This window comes from Bufo bufo, chromosome 3 (assembly GCF_905171765.1).
Source record: "Bufo bufo chromosome 3, aBufBuf1.1, whole genome shotgun sequence".
NCBI lineage: Eukaryota > Metazoa > Chordata > Amphibia > Anura > Bufonidae > Bufo > Bufo bufo.
In genome coordinates, this window is record NC_053391.1 from 580,775,270 (window position 1) to 580,799,415 (window position 24,146).

The 24,146-nt window shown below is 43.7% G+C and overlaps 1 protein-coding gene across 3 annotated transcripts in view; it reads left to right on the forward strand.

Annotated features, from left to right (window-relative positions):
* Window positions 1-24,146, forward strand: part of TNS2 (tensin 2) — a 186,609-nt gene that overhangs the window by 64,822 nt on the left and 97,641 nt on the right. The window contains exon 1 of one of the 3 annotated variants that reach the window (XM_040425786.1): window positions 4,902-5,026. The exons of the other annotated variants lie outside the window; for them this stretch is intronic. Within the exon in view, the coding sequence (XP_040281720.1) occupies window positions 4,961-5,026 (66 nt within the window). The 5' untranslated portion in view covers window positions 4,902-4,960. Of the gene's footprint in view, window positions 1-4,901; window positions 5,027-24,146 lie in introns of those variants that run through there. 3 annotated transcript variants of the gene reach the window in all.

A 24,146-nucleotide genomic window follows, 5' to 3' on the forward strand; every position in this document is an offset into this window, starting at 1 on the left:
CCCCATCAGACCCCTCAGCCTCAGATCAGACCCCCCCCCAGCCTCAAATCAGATCCCCAGCCTCAGATCAGACCTTCCCTACCCTCAATTAGCCTCAGATCAGCACTTATCAGACCATCCAGCATCCAATCAGACGATTAAAAAATAAACTTACCTCTCCAGCTCCAGACGGCGCTGCCTCTTGGCAGATTCACTTACCCTCCCTGGTCTTCTTCCCGCCGTGCTGTAAGTGGTCATTAGCATTTTCACTATATGTTATGGCATTGGGACGGGGACCACATGAATTGATCCCGGGGGCTGTATGTGCCCCGCAGGCCAGAGGTTCCCTACCCCTGTTGTAAAAGGTTCTCTAAGACCTCTCTGGGGACAGTTGTTTTGGTATCATAGACCTCGCCATTACTGTTATCATGTAAATGTTGGGATCAGTTATGATTATTATGTCTATGGCTAATAGCAGGACCTAAGGCACCTCCAAACTAGTAATAACCAAGTGTCTGCTGACTCCATCTCTTTACCTAAGGATGCAATACATCACTCATAAGAAAGGAAAAAATATTTTTTAGATAACAAATATAAAAAAGCCCTCATTATCTTCATCCAATGATGGGTTTATCTCGTCGGGTTTTTGTTTAATTGCTAAAATCCATTACCAGCAAGTTTTTGAAGAGTTGTTTGTTTTACTAACCTCGGCCATCTAAATTAAGTACTGGAAGAGAGCCCTCGACACATGCCTTCCATAAGTATCCAGTGCACCAAAAAATAGACATCCCAGTAATGGTTCTAATTAAATACAAAGACTCTCTGTATATAATAGAGAGCGCTGTCAGATAGGAAATAGAATCTGGACACAAAGACTGGGCAAGAACATACGCTAAGAAGACTACTTCAACTCAAGAACATACACACATGCTAGATGGATGGATGTATAGATACAGTAGATAGATTTTTGATTTTCTGCATTTGATTGAATACCTTTAGACTGGGGCCACACAGCAAAGTGTCAGGTGACAGCAGATATCAGAAAAGTCGTGCAGTAAAAAAAAACATTTGTGCGACTTGTTTGCAACACTTTGCATTGTGGTCTATGATAGCAAAGTCTTGTGTGACTTGCATCTTGCAATAAAAAATACAACAATGTTGGATTTTCAAGCAGTTTTGCAGTAGGTCGTGTGTCGCACTGCAACAGCAATCACAATCTTCAGATGCCAAGTCGCCCAACACATGTAGCCGCAGCCTAAAATCCCGCACCTATATCGGGAATAGAGCCCCACAAGGTGGTGGCTGGAGGACTCTGGTCTGGCCACCACCAAGTGTGCACCGCGCATGACCGGCCACCGCTCCCATTTAGTTTTATGGGGCCAACGAAAAATAGTCAAGCCAGCGCTCAGCTTTTTTCGGCGGCCCCATAGAAAATGTATGGAGGGCGGCTGTGCATGCGCAGTGTGCCCTCCAACACTTTCGGGGTTCCATTCTCGATATAGGTGTGGGTCCCAGAGCACCTATAAAACAATGGGGGCATATCCTAGAGATATGCCCCCATTGTCTGTGACAAGACAACCCCTTTAAGTCTTACCTTTAAAATACTTAGATGCCTGCGTAGGGAAAATAGGACATATAGCAGCCATGGCTGACAAGTGTCATTCCGTGGGGGTCGTTTAGAATCTTCCATGTATCTAAGCCCCTTCTCTGCCCTCAGATCACAGTCAGGTTGGTCATGCGCTGAAGAAGACCTGAAGAAACTAACCAGTCTGGTTGCGTCCTGACAATCTGCATAGAACACTGTAAGTGTAGTGGTGATTCCATAACCACTCTCCCTGTGTTCTTAATAAAACATAGAAAAGGAGCTTGTATAGAGAATTCCTTTAAGGCTACTTTCACAGTAGAGTTTTTGCTGGATCCGGCAGGGTTCAGCAAAAACACTTCCGTTACTGATAATACAACTGTCTGCTTCCGTTATGAACGGATCTGGTTGTATTATCTTTAACATACCCAAGACGGATCCGTCATGAAGTCTATTGAAAGTCAATGGAGGACGGATCCGTTTTCTATTGTGTCAGAGAAAATGGATCCGTCCCCATTGACTTGCATTGTGCATCATGACGGATCATCTTGCTCCGCATCCCATGACGGAAAGAAAACCGCAGCTTGCTGCAGTTTGCTCTCAGGTATGGGAATGCAACCAAACGGACCGGAATGCATTTTGGAGCATTCCGTTCTGTTCAGTTACATTTTGTCCCCATTGACAATGAATAGGGACAAAACGGAAGTGTTTTTTCCCGGTATTAAGACCCTATGACGGATCTCAATACCAGAAAATAGAAACTCTAGTGTGAAAGTAGCCTAAGATGACAAAGTATTTACGTGTTCAGCATAAATGGTAACCTTATCACCTGAGGAAACAAGGGCTAGGTCTGGGAGGATGAGACATTTTACACGGCTCCTTAATCTTAGAGACGGTTCTTTCCTGTTGTATGAAGGCTATGTGCTTGTAAAGTGCAGCACAAGTCCGTTTCTTGTGGCTTCTAAATGTAGTTTTACACAGTATACTCTCCAGAGATGATCTGATATTGATGGGCAGTACTTGTTCTTGTTATGTAATGTTATTTAATGTTATTTAATATGTTAATGTCTTGTAATGTAACAGCATATCACTGTATGGATCAGTCAGGGGTTAATGGATTTAGAGGAAGAGTAGTAAAATCCCTGTCCTGACCTGTATACTGTACATACATTGCTATCTGAGATTTGAACTGTCAATTGTTTGAACTGTGTTTTGGTTGCACTACAACTCACACTCTGCACTTTAGTAAGGGGAGACTTATTTTCTACATTTGGTCTGGCTAATGTCTCCAGCACCTAACGCTGGCCACTGCACCCACATCTCCTGCCTTGCACCCTCACCAAACTCACAACACCAAGGGCACCCCAACTACCATCAGGTAGGAGCCCCAACATCATGGTGTGCTCTGGGGGAAGAAAGGGTGTGCACTTCTATCACTGCCTGGCCCCAGGGAGCATTGCTGTGAGGATTGCCACTGTGATTAATTATTGCTGCCACTACCACTCCAATCCTCCACACTGCTCCTTGGGGCTTGCAGCAGAAGATCTAGCCTAAGAATAGGCCTTCAATAGTAAGGTCCCGGAGAACCCCTTTAAATTCTTCTGTTATACTAACTACTCTATTTTGGAAGGTGCAATTCAGTGAATAGAAAATCAGATTCCACTAATCTGCCCAACAGACGCCATCAGCAATTGCTAAATAGCGTTTCGAGTGATAGTAGAGTGCAGTTTTGAGGAAGTTGAGTTCTCTACAGCTGCCCTGCCACTATCACTACTTTTCCAACAAGCTACATTCTCTAAAGGAGGCAATCAGAGGGGCCGGTGCTGCTGAGGTGAAGGCAATACAGCCCCTGTAAGTGACACCTATAGTAACAGATAGCAAGCACGTGGAATTTGATTTCCCCTGTCTCCAGTAAAGTACATTTCTGAATATTTACCATATTATTGTCCATAAGACGCACCTAGGATTTAGAGGAGGAAAATATGAAAAAAAGATGTTTCATCAGATCTCAAATCAGACCCCCAATCCACACCAGACTTCAGATCAGACCCCCAATCTTCATAAGACCCCCAAATCAGACCACAGATCACACCCCTAATACAGACCCCGATTCCTCATCAGACCTCAGATTAGACCCCATCAGACCTCAAATAAATTAACTTACCTCTCCTGCTCTGGACGGAGCCGCCTCTTGTGAGATCCAGCGCGTTCTTCCTGCACTCACCGCTCCCTGGTCTTCTGTCGACGCTGCAGGTCAGAGTGCATTACATCCTGACACTGTAAACAGTCAGGACATAGCACAGTGGGTATCCGGCAGAAGACCAGGGAGTGGTGAGTAGAGCCAGCACCAGGAGCGCTATATTCACCGCTCCTTGATCCTACTGTGTACTAATGAGCGCTTCCATAATGGAAGCGCTCATTAGAATTCGCTTTATAAGACGCACTGATATTTTCCCACCACTTTTGGGGTGGAAAAGTACATCTTATGGAGCAAAAAATATGGTATTTTCATTTTGGTTGTGCAGATCGACAATAAAAAGTTAGTTGTAAGTTGTCAACTTAGTTTTTGGCCTGAATATCACGTCACCTTATGGCCACAACAATTTTTATAGATCCAAACATTGGTATTAAGATGGATGATGAGAAATGATAAGTTTAGTGCAGGTTAATGCTTTGTGGTCAGTATTTCATCAAATAGCTGTCACACCTGTGAAATGAGTGGAAATGTAAGTTCACGGTTTTTCCACCTGAGTGAAGCCCATTAGTATTCTATGTGGTCATTTCTGAGTTAATTTGCCTCTTATAATGCTAATGTCAATTGCAAAACCCTTCTCCTGCTGCTTTGCCTTTATATCAGTCTTTACTGTAGTTCTCGCATTGTATTTATAAACCATAAAGACTAGAATATACGGTTCAGCTGGTCCCTTTGTGCCACACTTTACGCACCCCGCTCTTATCTTCGGTAAGAAATGCTCGTATACTTGTCCGCAATGTATGGGTGCCTGGTGGATGCAGATGTTATATTTAAGCCGAGCATACTGGGGCAGCATGCAAAGCATTGCTGCATTATTTTTAGAAAATGCTGTTGATTGATACTTGAGAACCTTTTGTTAGGTCCAAGAATATGTCATTACAACCTTCCAGTGTGATCCCCCACGTAGCTGCATGTATGGAAATGGAGATGGCAGTGCAGTGGTTAAGTTCCATGCTTAAGTTTAGGTGGGGAGGAAATGTGAGCTTTGTCTTTCAGGAAAGGCTAGTTCCCCCCATCATGTCCTTCCCCCCAACATCACATCCTCTGTCCGCCCTGATCGGCCACCACTCCCTGCACAGCCCCCCCACACTGACTACACACACAGCTCCTCCAGAGCGCAGCCTGAGGGGTGCTGAACATTAACCATGAAGCCTAGGAGGTCTTTTCAGGAGGTGCTGAGAGGGCTGAGCAGGAGTTTCAACTGTGTCACGGTATGGGGGGGGTCTGTAACTAAAACCTAAGGGCACAATGAGCATGTACATGTGTTTGATGCGTTTCTGGGATAGAAGTGTGAGAGGAGCCTAAGAGATGGAGATGGAGAGTCATGAAGTGTGCAAGGACATAGTTGTCTCCAGTAGGCTGCATGCATCTCAGCGCCTTTAAACTTCTAACAAAGTGGCTGGGAAAATGATGCTCTAGAAAACTGATGGAAGGAGGGATAACGGTATGTGCATGTAATGGGATGTATTCGAGCAGTCTCATCGTAGCTTGTGTTCATGGCTGCAGTGTGTACTACTACTACAACTGGCTTTGTAATATATGTTATAGATGCAGACTTCAAATTTTTTTTTGCCTGTGGTTAAGGGAAACAATATGGGTTTGGCACGCTGTTTCCATACATTCAGTCACGTAGACGTCATACATAGTTCCCAGTGGACACACAAATCCCACATCCATGTGACACCACACCACCCTCCAACTACAGTCCATAGATCAGCACATGCTGACCATATTGAGGTCTATCGTGGCCATAGCTGGGAGAAGGAACTGTGGGAGTATATCCACCAGGTGCTGAGAGCCAAGGCATCACCATACCACTTTGCGTTGGCCAGGGTATTAATTTAGATACAGGTTTAGGGCAGAAAAACAAACCTTTGCCCCAGGTGAAAGAAAGTCTCTTAGTCTATGATAGTATTTATCATGCTCATCACATAAAGGACTGCAGTTATGTCATGTATCACCTGCCTCAATGTAGAGCAAATATCTTTTTTGAGGACTATACTGCATGGGGGTGTATGTGTTTATGTACACACGGCAATGAGTTTATGGTAGATGTCATACAGTAATATATCTCCATCATATGTTCCAACATCTGGACCTCCCAGGGTTCTTCTGGATTAAATCTAGATCGCCATAGGAGTATGGACCCCTAAAATGAGATCATATTCTGGTCATGTGAAAGTGGCCTCAGGGAACTGCTTTTAGAGACTTCCATGTAAGTAAGTCTTAAAGGGGTTGTCTCGCTTCAGCACATGGCATTTATTATGTAGACAATCTTAATACAAGGCACTTACTAATCTACTGTGATTGTCCATATTGCCTCCTTTGCTGGCTTGATTCTTTTTTCCATCACATTATACACTGCTCATTCCCAGGGGTTACGACCACCCTGCAATCCAGCAGTGGTGGCTGTGGTTGCACACTATAGGAAAAACCAGCGGCATCTGTGGTGGCCGGGACCGTGGGAGCCCACATGTGCAGCAGCTCCTGCCCCGGCCACCTCGTATCTCCTAGAAATGAGCAGTGTATAATGTGATGGAAAAAAGAATCAAATCAGCAAAGGAGGCAATATGGACAATCACAGTACATTAGTAAGTGCCTTGTATTAACGTTATCTACATGATAAATGCCATTTGTTGAAGTCAGATAACCCCTTTAAGACTTTAAAAAGTTTTTCTTAAGATTCCTGATTTTGATGACTATTGTCTGGATACAGCATAAATATCCAATCGGTGGGAGCCTGATACCCTGCACCCCCACTGATCAACTGTTCCCTGCAGCCTCTGGCACTGGAACTAGCACTTTGAATGGAGCCAGAAGCACAGTTCAGTTGAAAGTGTAGTAGCTGTGCTCCTGGCTCCATTCAAAGTGCTAGGTCCAGCACCGGAGGCTGCAGGGAACAGCGGATTGTGGGCATGCGGAGTGTTGGACCCCACATATCAGATATTGATGACCATCCTAACCCAAAGATAGGTCATCAATATTAGATGCTGGAAAAAACACTTAAAGTGGCTATACACCTTGCCCATTACAATTGTTCAAACTGGCTTTGTGTATTCTATGACATTGGGCATTGGACAAACGATCCTTGTGGGAATAATTTTTCTCAGGAAGATCATTTGTGAAATCCAAATATTGGCCAAAAACATGACCGAATGCTCTCCAGACAATGACAGTGTGTCATTGGCCAGCTAAAGTGGCCACTTTTTGCGGATTCCACGTCTGGGATTCGCTTTTATCTGAAGAACAGGACCGCTCTTATACCCAAGTGGTGTCAGCCCGTCTTCTGTCTCCTTTGCTCCTGAGACAGCACACCAAATTGCAATTTGAATGAAATAAAGAGGTTCTCTGGGATTTCCATATTGATGGCCTATCCTCAGAGGACAGGTCATCAATATGAGATTGACGGGGCTTTTTGAGGAGGCCGTACACTCACAGTGAATTGGTGAGCTCAACGGCCTCTCCACAGTTTACCAAGCATAGCGCCATCCATTGTATAGCGGCTGTGCTTGGTATTGCAGCTGAGCCCCATTTACTTGAGTGGGAATGAGCTGAGCCTAGGCCATATGACTGAAGAACATGCTCACGGAGCTCCACAGGCACTTCATACAGCTGATTGGTGGAGTTGCTGGGAGTCAGACCCCAGTGAGTCTGATATTGATCACCTATCCTCAGAATAGGCCGTCAATATGAAAATACCAGAGAATGTATTGGTCCAGCTGCACAGTGCATCATAGACTATAAACTCGGTATATGCGGCTTTGAGATTAGGAGGCCCTTTATCAAGCTCTACTGAGTGCTTGTGCGGCTTCTCAGTCCACTTCGAGGGAGGTGCCACATATGCACTGAGTAGATTTTGTAAGAGGGCTTCCTATTCTCAAAGCCCGAAGCATTGCATATACCGTAATTATTGTCTTTGCGCTTATGCACTGTTCAGCTGGACCAATAAATTAGGGATTCTCTGGGATGCTCTTATTGGTGTCCGATTGGACCAATAGATTCATTCATTCAAATTGCAATTGGGTGTGCTGTCACATATTGGATTATCAAAAATGGGACCCCATCATATGCTGCAGTGAATGAGGTATGGCTCTCTTCATTCACTGCAATAGAACTTCCAAAAATAGCCACAAAATAGCTTAACTATTTTCGAAAGACCCCTAGAAGAGAATGAAGAAAACCATGCATGCTCGGCCACCATTCAGTGGAGCGTGCCAGCGTCCCAATCTTGAGATAGGAACAGGTTCAACACCTATCGGATGGGAAAACCCCTTTAATGGGGTTTCCCAGGATTTAAAAAAAAAAAATCAGCAGGGAGCAGGGGACTGTATAAAATAAAGAAAAAAACGTACTTACCTGTGGCCAGCAGTGGTCGCGTGCCATTTAGTGTCCGGGTCACCACTACAGCCAATCACTGGACTGAAATGGTTGAAGTCATTCTTTCTCATCACCTTTTCTCTGGATGAACACCTTAAGGGTTATACATTTGCTGTATGAACATATGAAACTAAGTGGCAAGGATAACTACAAGCTCAGCTAGTTATTCATAACGATTTAGGGACTTTTCTGTTAAGAGCAACTTCTGTCGGGAAATCTATGAAAACTGGGTTTATCCTTTAAAGTATTTTACAGCTCTCAGAGCCTAGAGCAGAGCAGGGTATAGGAGAATATAACATTGACAGCATGGTATGTGTCAGGGAGCTATGCAACATATACCGCTGCACTCTCCTTATTCTATTTATCATTTTTGATGCAGATAAACTAGGATCTTAAAGGGGTTCTCCAGGATTTCAGAACTGATGACCTACCCCTAGAATAGGTCAACAGTATTCAATAGGCTAGGGTCCGAGTCACTGCATAAGCACCCATGGGCAGTTTGGGAGTAGCTATAGCTTTGGAAATGGGTGCCAGAACTGCATAGTGTAGTGGACTGGTTAAAGCAGCGCTGATTCTATTCACTTTAATGAAAGCAGTGCTGTAGTAACCAGCTCCATCCACTAGGCAATGGACAGAGCTACTCCCGATCAGACACTTGCCTATCTGATATTATTGACCTATCATAGGGTAATGTCACCAGTTGTTAAATCCTGAAAAACCCCTTTAAGGCCCTTTCACACTTTCAGGATTTGATGATGGGTTAAGTGCAGTTTCTGTACCTAAATTCCCACCAAGTCCACTAACATTCCACATCCAGGGGATATTTTACAGCCATCCACATGTTCCACAGATTTTTGCCTGTCCGACAGGAAAAAAAAATGCAATTGTGCATTCTTCTGGCAAATCCAAGTCTTGCAATAGCCCCATGAATACTCTTGCAGCTCTGCAAGCCTCAGATTAGCCTCAGATTCCTGCCACAGATCATCTTGGAAATACACTGAACCTGGGAACATACCATGTATTTTGTGTGGATGGTATGATTTTTTTTTAATGTGAAGTACCCAAAATGTAGTGATGGAATGGAAATATTGGGAGACCATCAGATTCCTTAATACACTGGATTGTGACAATTTCGTTCCTGTCCAGTTTTTCTTTCCATGGTGAGGGAAGTTGGTGCATGTTTTGCTCTCTGATGCCCTGATCAACCATAACTGTAAGAGGCATGTGACCTCCACTACTAGACTGGACTTTGTTGTCTGGGTTGAGAAGCTCGATCAAGTCCCTAGTACACTTGATGCCAAGCAGCCTCAATTAATACATGACTATGGAAATGGCTGCCTGCTTAGAGAAAGAGCCATGTACTACGCGTGTGAGCTTTTTACAGGGCCATTTAATTTGCAACTTCTTTAAGCCAAAACTTCATCATATAGATTCCTGGGCAGTATGGTGCACACGTGTCGAGGACCGCCTGATGTTCTTTTTATAGATGAAATAGCTGAGAGGTCAGAAGCAGTTACTCAATAGATTTTCCTGTCCAGATGATGGCAGAGATACCTGTGCGCGTCTTATATGAATACTTTCTGACACGTCAAGCCCATCATGCGTGTTATTGCCTTCCAGTCTAATGTTTATCACTGACACATTAACCAAGGCTCCCCGGCAACGCAGCCTCCAGGTTCATACAGAAGTTATCTGTTAACTGCTTCTAAGATCAACAAGGCCAAGGGGGGGAAGGTTTATACGATGTTACTTTCGTTTTTAAGAGTCATTTAGTATCACACAAGGATGTCTGGTCCACCAAAACTCAATAGACGATAAAATAACCCATCAAAAATTACTGTCCTTTTATTAAAGGGGTTCACTGGGCTTTCTGAAAATCCTCGAGTCTTTAGACCCAGTGGATGACAAATTGATTCCTCTTTTCTTATCCTTGTGTTGTGCCCCTGATGCCTCCGTCTCCGCTGTGCTCGGACTGGCTGTGGGCTCTTCTACTTGGGTCCTGATTGGATGTGTTCCTTAGTCTTCCTGTTCAGCTGCGTTTACATTATGCCAAATGTTCCTACAACCATTCGTTCCCGATCATTGTTATGTGTAAACATGCCCCTCGATCAGTAGACCAACAAGTTAACAAAAAATTATTGTTTCTTAGCAGCATTTCTCCTTGTGCAAAAAGGAGCTGCTACCAACCAATGGGGATGAACCATTGTTGGTCCTACTACACTATGCATGCTAAAATGATTATTATGTTTAAATTGGGCTTATATGGTTTGTTCCAAGATATTAACATACCCCTATCCAAAGGATAGGAAATAAGTATCTGATCAGTGTGGGATCCAACTACTGGGACACCACTGATAAAGAAAATGGGTATCCTGCACATATGCCCAACCGCCACTCAATTTATTCAGCCAATTTCAGAGCAACCAGTAGTCATACCTCCACCAGTCAGTTACCAATTCCATGTTCTGTGAGCAGGGGGTAAGTTTATATCTTGGGACAACCAATTTAAATAAGCACCAAACAAAATGCTGTATTGTTGATTATTGGTCGTTACGGGCAGGAATTGCCTGTGTAAAAGCCTAGAATCACCCTTTGTTTCCCACTAATGTTAAGAAGAACAATTCTACTCTGTTCTCTGCAAATAAGTGAAAATATGGGAAAGAAGGAAAGATTTATATGACAAGAAAAAAAACTGAGAACATCTGTTGGCCATGCTTAAAAGATATTCTTAGTCACTGCATGTTATTGGAACAAATGTAACATTTAACAAATTCAGCTGAAGGTCCCATGTGGATCGGTGTTGAAGCGCAATTATTACAATTTCATAAATTGGATTGTTTTTGTACCCGGGGAACGTGAGGTCCAGAAGAACCAATGTGTGTCTGTTCTTAGTGAATTTAATGTGTCCCCAGGGCAGGTTTTTCTTGTATACTGTGCAAATACATGGGGAGCTTCATTGATGCATTTATGCTAGTCTTCTAGTTTAACTACATAAAAAAAATATGGGCCAGGCGAGATGACTGTGCAGGAACTTGGCCCTGTCAATTGAAAAGGAGAGGGAGGGGATGGCAGAGGAATCGGGATCAGCAAGGGTGTACAGAGTGGCTTGGACCCGCCCTCAGTGCACTTAACTGCTCATCTGCATGCTGGTTAAACGTATATTATCTCCAGAATGAAGGGATGGATGACTAAGTGAAAAGTATTATTACATTCAACTGAGCTAGCCCTACAGGGCATTGTGCCTGGGTTGACAGTGAATTTCCTCATGACAGGCTCCATTTAATAAATGTCCCCCAGTGTTCCTTGGGACTTTGAAAGTTCTCAAGTTCAGTGGGTTCATAAGAAATCACTTTGTAAAATAAACTTTATATCGATTTTGAACACAAACCATGGATGTTGTCATCTTGGTTTTCCATGGCTACCTTAAAGGACATGTAGAGATCTTGGGATCGATTTACCTAGGTTGGTGTTTCATACACCAGTATAAACCCGATACATACTGGAGTGAAATAAATTTGGCACATCTTTTGGCAATTCAGAAAATCAAAACTAGATTTGCACTATCATTTACACCAGTTTCTAGAGTAAATTATTGTAAATCTGTTTTACCAGTGGCCACTAAGCCCAACCCTCATTTAAAATAATGGTGAGAGCGGCCCACTTTTTTAAAATAAAAAGTACTAAAGCAGTGGAGAATCACAAAGTCAAACATTAGGTAGCTCTTTGCTGACCAGTTATTCTAAAAACAGCTATGTCTCCCAACCCCACCATGAACATGCATGCTCCAATCAGCCAAGGTATGTATGCTACATCAATGACCTCTCTCCTAGCCAACCAGTACCTTGTCCTGCACTGACAAGGGGCAGGAACCCCAAAACATCTGTCAGCAGCTGTCCATGGTTCCAGGAGCCTAAGCCCGCCTTCTTCAAGAGCACAAGCCTACCTCTTCACTTGTTCCCAGTGGGCGGACTGGAAGGCTCAAGGAGAGGTAATGGGAACAAGTGAAGAGGTGGGCTTGGGATTTTGAAGGAGTCAAACTTGGGCTCCTGGCATCGTTAATCACACGGCTCTGGGCACTTTGAGTCTTGTTAGCATACCAAAGTTCATTTTATGGCGCTCAGAAAGATGGATAACCCTGACAAAGGTATAGTTTTAATGATGGTGGACAGAGCTACATTGCATTGCCCTTGGTTAAATACAGTGAAAATAAGTGACAGGTTCTCTTTATGCCTAGGGAGAGGGGACACTTCTGGCCATAGCTTATCTCCCTGGGACATGTAGAAGATCTAGAATGGATACCCAGTTTTTCTTTCCTGTGATGGAACTAAGAAGCTTTCTCAAGCACAATATTTCTTCAGCTGACTTCAGCCTACTCTGTATAGCTAGCCTAACGGTACTTGTACATGCTTACTAAAGTTCATGCATGTATAATGTGTTTATTAGCACACGTAGTATACACTGCTGCTGACAGTGTTTTTACATGTATACAGGAGTAAAACTATTAGGCCCCTTGCAGACGAGCGTGTCCGGATTAGGTCCGGATGCGTTGCATCTGCGATCAGGGAAAATCGTGCAAGTAGGTACGCAATGCGTTTTGCACGCGCGTGATAAAAAACCTTAGGTGTTCTGTATATTTTATTATTTTCCCTTATAACATAGTTATAAGGGAAAATAACATTCTTAATACAGAATGCTTACTAAAATGTGGCTTTAGGGGTTAAAAAATAAAATAAATTTACTTGCCTCATGCTGTTGTTCGCGCAGCCGGCATCATCTTCTTTCTTCTTCTTTCAGGACCTGCAAAAGGACCTTTGAGGACATAAGCGCAGGTCCTGCTGAATGTAGATAGAAGATTTCCATCTTCATTCAGCAGGACCTGCACTGACGTCACCACATGGTGAGCGCGATTACATCATCAAAGGTCCTTTTGCAGGTCCTGAAAGAAGAAGAAAGAAGACGATGCCAGCTGCGCGAACAAGTGGATGAGGTGAGTTAATTATTTTTTATTTTTTTAACCCCTAAAGCCACATTTTAGTAAGCATTCTGTATTAAGAATGCTATTATTTTCCTTTATAGCCATGTTATAAAGGAAAATAATACAGTAAATTGACTTTTATCAATTTACTTACATCATCTCCTAGCAACCATGCATGAAAATCGCACACTGCATCCGCACTTGCTTGCGGATGCTTGCGATTTTCACGCAGACCCAATTATTTCTAGGAGGCCTGTGTTGCGTGAAAAACGCAGAATATAGAACATGCTGCGATTTTCACGCAACGCACAAGTGATGCGTGAAAATCACCGCTCATCTGAACAGCTCCATTGAAGTGAATAGGTCTGGATTCAGTGCGGGTGCAATGCGTTCACCTCACGCATTTCACCCGCACGGAATTCTCGCCCGTGTGAAAGGGGCCTTAGGCCTCCTGCACATGAACGTGTGCACCCTGTGGCTGTGCAGCGGCCCACAAATCACGGGCCGCAAAGCATGAACACCGACCGTGGGGCAGCCGTAGCGGATCGCGGACCCATTCACTTTAATGTTTCCGCGATCCGGCCGTTCCACAAAAAGATATGACATGTTCTATCTTCTTGCGGAACGGAAGTACGGGATGAAACCCCGCGGAAGCACTCCATAGTGCTCCCGTAGGGTTCAGTTCCGTGCTTCCATTCCGCACCATTCCTTATCTCTGGATTTGCGGACCCATTGAAGTGAATGGGTCCGTATCCGTGATGCGAAATGCACACGGAACGGTGCCCATGTATGTGGTCCGCAAATGTGGTCCGCAATACGGCAACGGGATACCTACAGTCGTGTGCAGCAGGCCTTAGTCTTATGTTCAGTTTAATGCATTTTCTGGTTTCCTGAATGCATCTTAAAATGTTATGCCTCCTTTACAATTGCATATGAAAGTATGGATCAAATAGAGATGTGCAATGTGTTCATTTTTTGTTCCAAATTGTATTCGTTTTTGTTCCACACTGTTTTAGTTGCCCTTTTTTTGTCTGTATTTGTTACCTTTTTTGTGAAGAGATTAACAATTTTTTGCTGTTGTAACGTCGCTAAAATATGGATATAAAAAAAATAATGGAATGTGTGCATGGCAACTATAAAAACACGGAACATGGGTTTTTAAATTCAACCCAGTGACTGCTACGGTCCAGTATCTGTTGGAACATGCTGTGTATTGAAAAAAAATCCCATGCAAATAAAAAGGCATGTCTAAAAAAAAACAGAAATGTCAAATACATAAGAGTGAATGAGCCATTGTCTTACTTTACAACTACACAGCTCAATTTATGATTAGGCGCTCTCTATAAGGAGATATAGTGTTCCCAGAAGAATGTATTAAAACGTTTTAACAGGGTTTTTCGGCAGAATTAATTTGTTTCTATATGACTCACAGTGGGTTACTAATAAAAAAACAACGTATTCCCCCTTACCGTTCCCCCACATCTGCGGTTCTGATTTCTGCTGGTTCCTGTGGCTCTCCACTTGTCCTATCTCAACACAAAGGAAATGCTCAAACATATCCCCTGACTTATAAAAAGCGCAAAAAGGGACAGAATATTTTTTTTTACTTAAGCAATGCCTCTAATGGCTCCCAATTCTGATCTATACATGCCCAATCTAGCTTTGTGGTTCCCTACAAAGTACAGGTGAAACTCGAAAAATTTGAATATCGTGCAAAAGTCCATTTATTTCAGTAATGCAACTTAAACGGAATTGCATTAATGCAGCTTAAAATTTTAATTTTGTGAAAAGGTTCAATATTCTAGGCTCAAAGTGTCACACTCTGGTCAGCTAATTAATCCATACCCCCTGAGCAAAGGGTACCTGAGATTGTGACTTTAGGGTTTCATCAGCTATAAGCCATAATAATCCAAATTATAACAAATAAAGGCTTGAAATCTCTCGCTTTGCATGTAATGAGTCTATCTCATATGTTCGTTTCACCTTTTAAGTTGCATTACTGAAATAAATGAACTTTGCACAATATTCAAGTTTTTGAGTTTCACCTGTAGATATGTCCCCTTAGTGTCACTTCACAATAGCTCCTTTAGTGCCCCCTTTGCAGTGGAATTCTCCCTTAATGCCTCCTTCACAGTAGTGATGCCCTCTTAGTGCCCTCATAAGTAGTTATGTACCCTTAGTGCTCCCTCTCAGAAAGAATGCCCTGTTAGTAGTTCTGCTCCCTAAGTGCCTCCTTCACAGTAGAATGTTCTTTTAGTACCCCCTCACAGTAAGAATGTGTCCTCATACAGTAGAATGCTTAATTTGTGCCCCCAGACAGTAAGATGTCCCTTTAATGTCCCTTCACGATAGTGCGGCCCCCTTAGTGCCCCAAATTACAATAGTTTGCACCCTTAGAGCTCCCCTCACAATAGTGTTGCCCCATTAGTGCCCCCTCACAATGGTGCTGCCCCCCTTACAATAGTGAACTCCCTGTAGAGTTAATAAAATGAAAGAAATAACAGTCTCCTAGCCCCTCTCTTCTACAGGCCAGTGAATGGTGGAGCAGGGAGCTGATAGCATCCCTCCTGGACTGTCCCACTGGATCGGGAATGGTGACCCAGCAGTGACCCATCTCTGTTGGGCCGTTCATCCAGTGTGTCGAGCTGGAACCAAGAAATGGAGCACAGCAGGGACTAGTGACAGGACAGCACCAGGTGAGGTTAGGTGTGGCTTCTTTTTTATTTTTAACCCGACTGTGAGCTGTTTATAAAAAAAATATATATACATTTTATATCCCTAGACAACCCCTTTAACAAAATAAAGGTGTATATTAAGGCAGGGGTCATAATCTTGCAGAACTCCAGCGGTTGTGTAACTACAACTCCCAGCATGCTTTATTCACTTATATGGTAGTTTAGAGAACAGCCAAGCAAATGTGCATGCTGTGAGTTCTAGTTTCAGAGCCGCTAGCGTGCCAGCGGTTGCTGACCCCTTGTTTCAAGCTTCATGCACACAGCAGTATCCCATTTTTTGCTGCATGTAGTGCTATTCTTCACAAACATGGCCAAGAATAGGACCTGTGCAGATCAGGCACACGGATCTGTAAACAAAATACGAATGTGTGCATGGCCCCTTAGAAATGAATGGGGAAGGGGGCTGCCACATGTTCAGGTTTTTTGATGCAAGTTTTGAAGCAAAAATCAGGTGTGGATCTTTAAAATAAAAGAAAAAGCATTAAAGGGCTTCTGTCACCCCCAAAACCCTTTTTTTTTTTTTATGGCTTGTTAAAATCGCTATTTAACGACTATTCCCTATATAGGGATCTTACCTTTGTCTGTGGCTTCTTTTCATAAAAAAAGGAGGAGGGGGCGTTTTTTTTGCGGCGGCTACCAGCAAGTAGGGCATCTACAAAAAAAAAAAAAAGGGTTTTGGGGGTGACAGAAGCCCTTTAAGGACATATCCTACTTCTCTTTTTTTTATTCACTCGTGATTTTGGCTTCAAAAACAGCATAAAAAGAACCTGAACGTGTGGCAGCACCCTTAGTTTTCAATCCATAAAAAATACAGCAGAGTTAAAAAAAAAAAAAAGTGCATACCTGCTTCAGAAAATTCTATGGAGATTTAAAAGTGGAGTACAACTGATGCACCCTAGGGCCAGGGCAGTGACTAGAGGGTGCCCCCTTTCTTACTTTGGAGCACATCCTTATGTCAGTGCTCCTGCCTAATGATAGGTGTGGTGCCCTTGGTCTTATGAGTGTTGTATAGGTGCAGGGCAGGAGGTGTAGGTGCTGTGGCCAGCGAATGGTGCTGGAGTCAGTAACCAGGCTGATTGCTAAAAATTAATATCTTTCTTATCAGAGTTTTAGTACATCCAACGAAATCAAGGCACAGTTCCAAGGCAAGTCACAGGGCAGTCTCTTCCCAATAACTGTATATAGGCAAACAGTAATAATGATGATAATAGGAGTAGTAGTCCCTGCTCTTCTTCCAACCACCTTGCAACCTTTCCAAGATGATCACAGGTTCAAAAATGTGATAGGCGTCCCAAACTACAAACCATCCACACACATAGCAAGAAAGTGTGGTAGGTGCCAGAGACTACAAACCATTCACATGCAAAAGGTCTCACAATCAGCTCTGCAATTTCCATCTGAGGGATGCAGATTGTCAAATGGTCGGCCAAACAATTATGTAAGTGTGAACGGTGCTGTTATCTGTTAATACTTTCACAAGCAGTAAAGTCTATAGCCATACACAGCGAATAACTTGCTAGCACGCATAGCTTAGTTCTGGACAGTCTTTGGATATCTGTTCCTCCTTCCCTCAGGCATTCTCTCCTGGTTCATTTGATGTTATAGTTCCTTGCTTTCAGCTTTTCTCACCAGCAACAGCCAAAAGGGATGTTCAGCCAGGCTGTGAGGCTGCTGCTTCTCACAAGCAGACCCATACTGGAATGGCTGCTGCCTCTCTCTCTTCCAGGCCAAGCTAAAACTGAAGTGACTGATGCAATACTGACTAGAAAGCTCCTCCTTCAGAGGGGAAAGCCAGTTCCCTCTGCTGAGTCTACATAGTGCCACATACAGGCAGCTTTTGAGAATGCATACAAAGCATGAACAGGTTAAATAATGTCAAATCAAGAACAATTTGCAAGTACCCTGCTCTCGGGAACTGCATATCTCATGCAGATTTTTCAGCTTTGCTGTGGTTTTCACTTATTGATATGCAATAGGTTAAAGTTGCTAAGTCTGCATTGATATTTTTGGCCATCTCTGCAGGGGAAATTATTCCCTGTTCTGAGCTGCCAGTAAAAAAGTAGTTTTGCAGAGTATTTGTATAAAACAATTAGTACTTGAAGGCAGGATGTTATGTCTATACAAGATCTTGTACACCTGCCATCTCACACTTGACATAGTCCATAAGCATACATGAGTAGAGTCACGCTCAGTGATTTTACGTCCATTTTCTATCAGATTCTGTTGAATGGGCTTTGGTTATCTGAAGCAGTAATTTATAATCACAACTCGTCTGCATTTCTGATGGGGATCAGAAGAGAAGATAAGGGACAGTGCAAGTTGAGGGGACTTTAAGGGCTGTTTCACACGAGCGGATGCCGTGCGTGACATCCGCTCCGTGAATGACAGCCAAGACCCGATGCAGACTGCAGAAGCACGGAGCATTAACATGACTGATAATGTGATCTCTTTACTACGAAATCACAGTGACAACTTTATCTCACTGTGATTTCGTAGTAAAGAGATCACAGAGAGGCACGGAGCATTATCAGTCATGTTAATGCTCCGTGCTTCTGCTGTCTGCATCGGGTCTTGGCTGTCATTCACGGAGCGGATGTCACGCACGGCATCCGCTCGTGTGAAACAGCCCTTTACTTTTCCTGTGGTACTCAGGTGCATGTATTAAATACCTTTAGGCTACCTGCACGTTATGTATTTGTATGCAGAAAATCTACACCAAAGCTGCTGAAAAGACACACATAAATCCACACTATTTATTGTGGTATTGGTGAGTTTTTTTATGACTTTTTTTTTTGCAGATTTTCTATTTATGTTAACAACCCCATTGGAGTCTATGGAGAAAACCATTATGTATAAAGTGTGGAATCACGCAAATTATTGACATGCTGCAGATTTTAAAGAGGACCTCTCATCTGGATATCTATAATCTAGTTATTATACTACCTTATAGTGCGTCCCTCAGTGATGTCTTGGCAATTATTTTTTTTTCTTACGAACCCCATTGTTCTCTCGCGAGAACTTGAGCTCCTTCTCCCTGGCTAACATTGGGGCAATCTGATTGGATGCGCTCGCAGCCAGGGAGAAGATAACCGCGCCCAGGAGGAATACAAGTCCCCGCCTAGTATAACCGAGCATATAAGGCGCCAAAAGATACGGGGACCACAGCAGACGAACGGGGGGTTCTTTATAAAAAAAATTGCCAAGACATCACTGGGGGACGCACTAGTATAGTAGTATAAGGTAGTATAATAATTAGATTATAGATATCCAGGGGAAAGGTCCTCTTTAAAATCCACACAGCAGGTTAATTTGTTCACATAAGTGAATGGCAAATCTCATTCACTTTGCAGGTACTGTATTATGCTGTAGTTTTACTGCACAAAATCCACATGGAAAAAAACACACGTGCTCCACATCTCAAGCAGTTACCCTAAAAGGGACTGATCGTATTGAACCCGCTGCTCTGTCTTTGATTGATGAAGACAATGATAATTTTAAAGAGGACCTGTAACCTCAGCTGAAATGTCTGTTTTAGTAACCACTTGCATCTCTATGCAATAACAATTTTAAAACATCTATTCTTATGACTCTATGTCGGCCCGTTCCTATATTATTCCTTCTAGAAGTTATGAATGAATTACTAGCAATTTGCAATGAAGGTATAGCTGGATGTTTCCAGTTAGGGGATATGCCCCTGCACAGTATGACATTAACTGGTCACTGCTATCAGTGGCACACTACGCAGGGACACCACCCAACTGGTAACACCTATCTGGACTTTCGCTGCAGACTGCTAGCAATTCATTGATAACTTCTACAAGGAATAACAGAGGAATGGCACAACATACAGTCATAAGAATAGATGTTCCCGATTTATTACATGGGGTTTGCAAGCAGTTGCAGAAACAGACATGTGAGAAGAGGTGACAGCGCCTCTTTAGACAGATCAGTCGAAGAGACAGTGGAATGTTTAGTCAGTTTTCCTGGAGTCTGCATTGCTGTATTTTTCACCGGATGTCTCAAGTGTTTACAAGGTTTCGGGGATCAAGGTTTCCCCTTCATCAGGAGCAAGAATGATGAAGGGGAAACCTTGATCCCCGAAACGCGTTGAGCCATATATTATACAATAAGGGTGATTTGATCAGAAGCGCTGTGCCTCGCTGCCATCATTCACTGAGGCTCTACACACGATCCTGGCCAGGGGGGAACCGTCACAGGTGTCATGTGCTTATCCTGCCGATGACCCCCCAGTGAAGTAAGTGCCTACTGGATGTTTCCCATCCATTTTATCTCATATTTCTTGTTTTTAACCTCTTGTTTTTAACCACTTGTTTTTAATCTCCTGCTGATACCATTGCGGGAAGTGACCTTTGTCTGTCTGTCTGTTTTAATCTACCTTGTATTTTGATTTTATATTGTGTACTACTGTACCACCAAGACATTACATTTTCCACCCACTCTCAGCTTGGTTTGGCGCTTTCATACATTTCTCCATCTCCCTTGGTCAGTTGAACTCCGTTCAATTGACCTCCCCCCTTGTGTATCTCATTTTTACATAGAGTGCCTTCATTGGACACTTCTTTAGCTGCCTTCCTTGCGCTACTCGGACTGTACCACCCTGTACCACCACTGTCGGCGCCTACTTTCACACACTCTGGGGATTTTTCCAGATCCTTGAGTGGTTGAATAAACTTCCCTTTTTTCCCTTTTTTCTTCCTATTGTTCTCAGATGGAACAGCCTGCCAGAATCACTAACTCCGATGTGAAGGTAGCCTAATACAGCGCCACATACCTCTTACATCCAGTGACGTCTCCTTTGATCTAGATGTTCTCTTTCTTCATCTTCTCCATTCAGACCAGACCACCATGATGATTTATTTCAGCCATCTCTCATCTCTGCAGAGTTTGACAGACATCTTAGTTTCCTACTTTTCCTCCCACCTTCTCAACATCCCATCATGCACCCCCAATACTGAGACACTGTACCCCCCAAAACTATACTGTAGAAACAGATAAACCCCCAGAAAATACTAGTTACACACAGATAGCGCCCCCTTCAATAATTATTGGAACACAATGCTCTAAAAAGTAACTGCACCTACCAAATAGTGCCCCTGACACTAATATTGTAACCATAATGTGCCCCAAAAATACCTCTGCTAAGCTGATATTGTGCCAGGGTGCCCCCACAGTAAAGGTGCTCCCCAAAATCCCAGCAATAGTATTAATAATTATGTGCCAGAGTGTACTTAGTAGTAATAGTGCTCATACAGTGCCCCCAACAGTAATTGTGTCCCAAAAGTAATAATGCTGCCATAGTCCCCCAGTTGTAATAAAGCCCCCTTATAATGTGCAGTACAAAAAATGCCCTATTATGTGGCAGTAAAAAAAAAAACTCCTCTTAGTGCCCCCAGTAGAGCCAATGTCCCCAGAGTGCCCTCATGTGATCAAATGACCCATACTGTGTGCCACTACAAAAACACTTAGTGCCCCCAGTTGAGATAAGGTGCCCATAGTGCCCCTATAATTTGTGAAAGTATAAAATACTCCTATATAGTGCCCCCAGAAGATGCCCCCATAGTGCCCTTCATAATGTGCCAGTATAAAATGCCCCTATAGACTGCCCCACATAGATGCCCCCATAATGCTTCTCTCCCCACTTCCCCATAGTGGCACCAAAATGGGTGCCCCCCATAATGTGTGCCAGTATATAGGGCCACCAGTAGAAGCCCCCATTGTGCCCCCCATAATATTTGCCAGTATATAGGGCCCCCAGTAGATGCCCCCATTGTGATCCTTCCCCCACTTCTCCATAGTGTCCCCCCACAATGTGCCTTTATATAGAACCACCAGTAGATGCCGTGATAGTGCTCCTCCCCCTTCTCCATAGTGCCCCCATAATGTGCCAGTATATAGGGCCCTCATTAGATGCCCCCATAGTGCTCCTTCCCCCACACTTCTCCATAGTGCCCCCCATAATGTGTGCCAATATATAGGGCCCCCAGTAGATGCCCACATTGTGATCCTTCTACCCATTCTCCATGTGCCAGTATATAAGGCCCTAATTAGATCCCCCATAGTGCTCCTTCCCACCTTCTCCATAGTGCTCCCCCATAATGTTCCAGTATATAGGGCCCTCATTAGATGCCCCCATAGTGCTCCTTCCCCCCCTTCGCCATAGTGTCCCCCCATAATGTGCCAGTATATAGAGGCCCCCAATAGATGCTCCCATAGTGCTCTTTCCCCCTTCTCTATAGTGCACCCCCATAATGTGCCAGTATATAGGGGCCCCCAATAGATGCCTCCATAGTGCCCCCCATAATGTGCCAGTATATAGGGACCCCCATAGATGCCCCCATAGTGCTCCTTCCCCCCTCCTTTTCCATAGGGCCCCCACCCACCTTCTTGCAATACTATACTAAAAATAATTAAAACAATAAACACTTATACTTACCTCCATGACACTCTCAGTGATGCGATGCAGGCCTCTTCTGGCCTGTGTCCTGCTCTGTACGGCTCAGGCGGCGCGATGATGTCATCGCACCGCCTGAACCGGCCTCTGATAGGCTGCAGACGTAGTGCCTGTAGCCTATCAGAGGAACGGGCAAGGGAGACGCCTCTCCCCTGCTCCCCACCGTTCATCTGTATTGCCGTCCGGACGATGGCGATACAGATGAATATAGACATGAGCGCTTCCACAATGGAAGCGCTCATCTCTGCCTGCCACTGCCACCGCCACTGGGCCCCATAGTGGCCACGGGCCCTTGGTCCATGACCGAGTGCCTGAATGGTCAGTCTGCCCCTTGTAATACTCGAGAACAAAGGTACCCATTTTTTTTATACCTGTAAGTCACCCTCCATTGGTTAAAATATGGGCTTTTTTTGATCACTATGTCTTGTACTTTTTGTGGCGAGGAGCTGATCTTTTCAACTCCCTGTCACTTCAGTAGGATCGGGCTGACAATATGCTGGCCCATTCTGAGTAATGGCAGAGCACTATATCGTGAGATTTGTCATTAAAGCGGAGGACGCATATATACGTCCTAGCAGCACAATGCATTGACAGGACATATAAAAACAGATGGTGGGTGTGAAGGGGTTAAATGTTAATTTTATTTATTTACTTATATAGCACTGATTTATTCTGCCTCACTTTATAGACATTATCATGGCTTGTTGCCCCCAGTGGGGCTCACAGTCTAAGTTCCCTATCAGTATAGGTAGATTTACATGGCCCAATTTTCAGGCAGATTATCGGGAATGAACGTTCCTGTGAATGCACACCAATTATCGTTTCTGGACAGTAGAGATGAGCAAAGTTTTGAAAAATTCGATTCGGCAACTTCGCCGAAGTTCAACAAGAAATTTGATTCATTCCAAATGAATTCATCATGAATCGCTATAAATCAGATATAACCAGGCCACTTTGCCTTAGGGTACAGCCACACAGAGTGGCCGTGCTGCGGTAAAGAACCGCGCGGCCAATTAGCCCGCAGCTGCCTTTCATTTAATAATGAAGACCGCACTGTATAGTTGGTCTTCATAGTTAATGGCCACGCGGTACCTTTAATGAACTTTTAAACAGGTGCTATATCCACTTCTCGAACCCAACGCTCTTAGCACTATGGGTGATCTTGTGTTCTCTACACTTAGTTTCACTTTGTAACTCATGCAGCCGCCATTTTACAAAGACCTGATTTGTTACCACTAAGCGCAAGGAAGTTTGGATTAGTTTAGAATTGACGTTTTCCTAAACTTCGGACCGAATTCTGCTTCGAATGCTTTGCTTCGTTCAACATTACTGGGCAGCAGATCATACTGTCTAAACAGCGATCTGCTGCCCAGTAACAGTGCAACTGTATGGGGACAATCGATGGCGATAGCGACCCCCTCGTCCTCATACTGTGAAGGAGATTACTGCATGTAAATACAGAGTTCTCCTTCACTGAGCGAGCAGCCGAATGTCGGGAAGGAACGCTTCCTTCCCAACAATCAGCTGTTGGATCGGAGCGTCTATACCCACCTCATGTCTTTCGAGTGTGGACGGAAACGAGTACCCGGAGGAAACCCATACAAACACGTGGAGAACATAGAAACTCCATGCAGACCATGTATAGTAATTACTAGTATTATGTCTGTCATTTACTTCATTAGTTATACAATAGGGATGGATAAATGAATGTATAAAATACAATAAGAACTCCCTTAGAAATGTTATTGCTGTTAGGTACCCTCGTGAAGAGT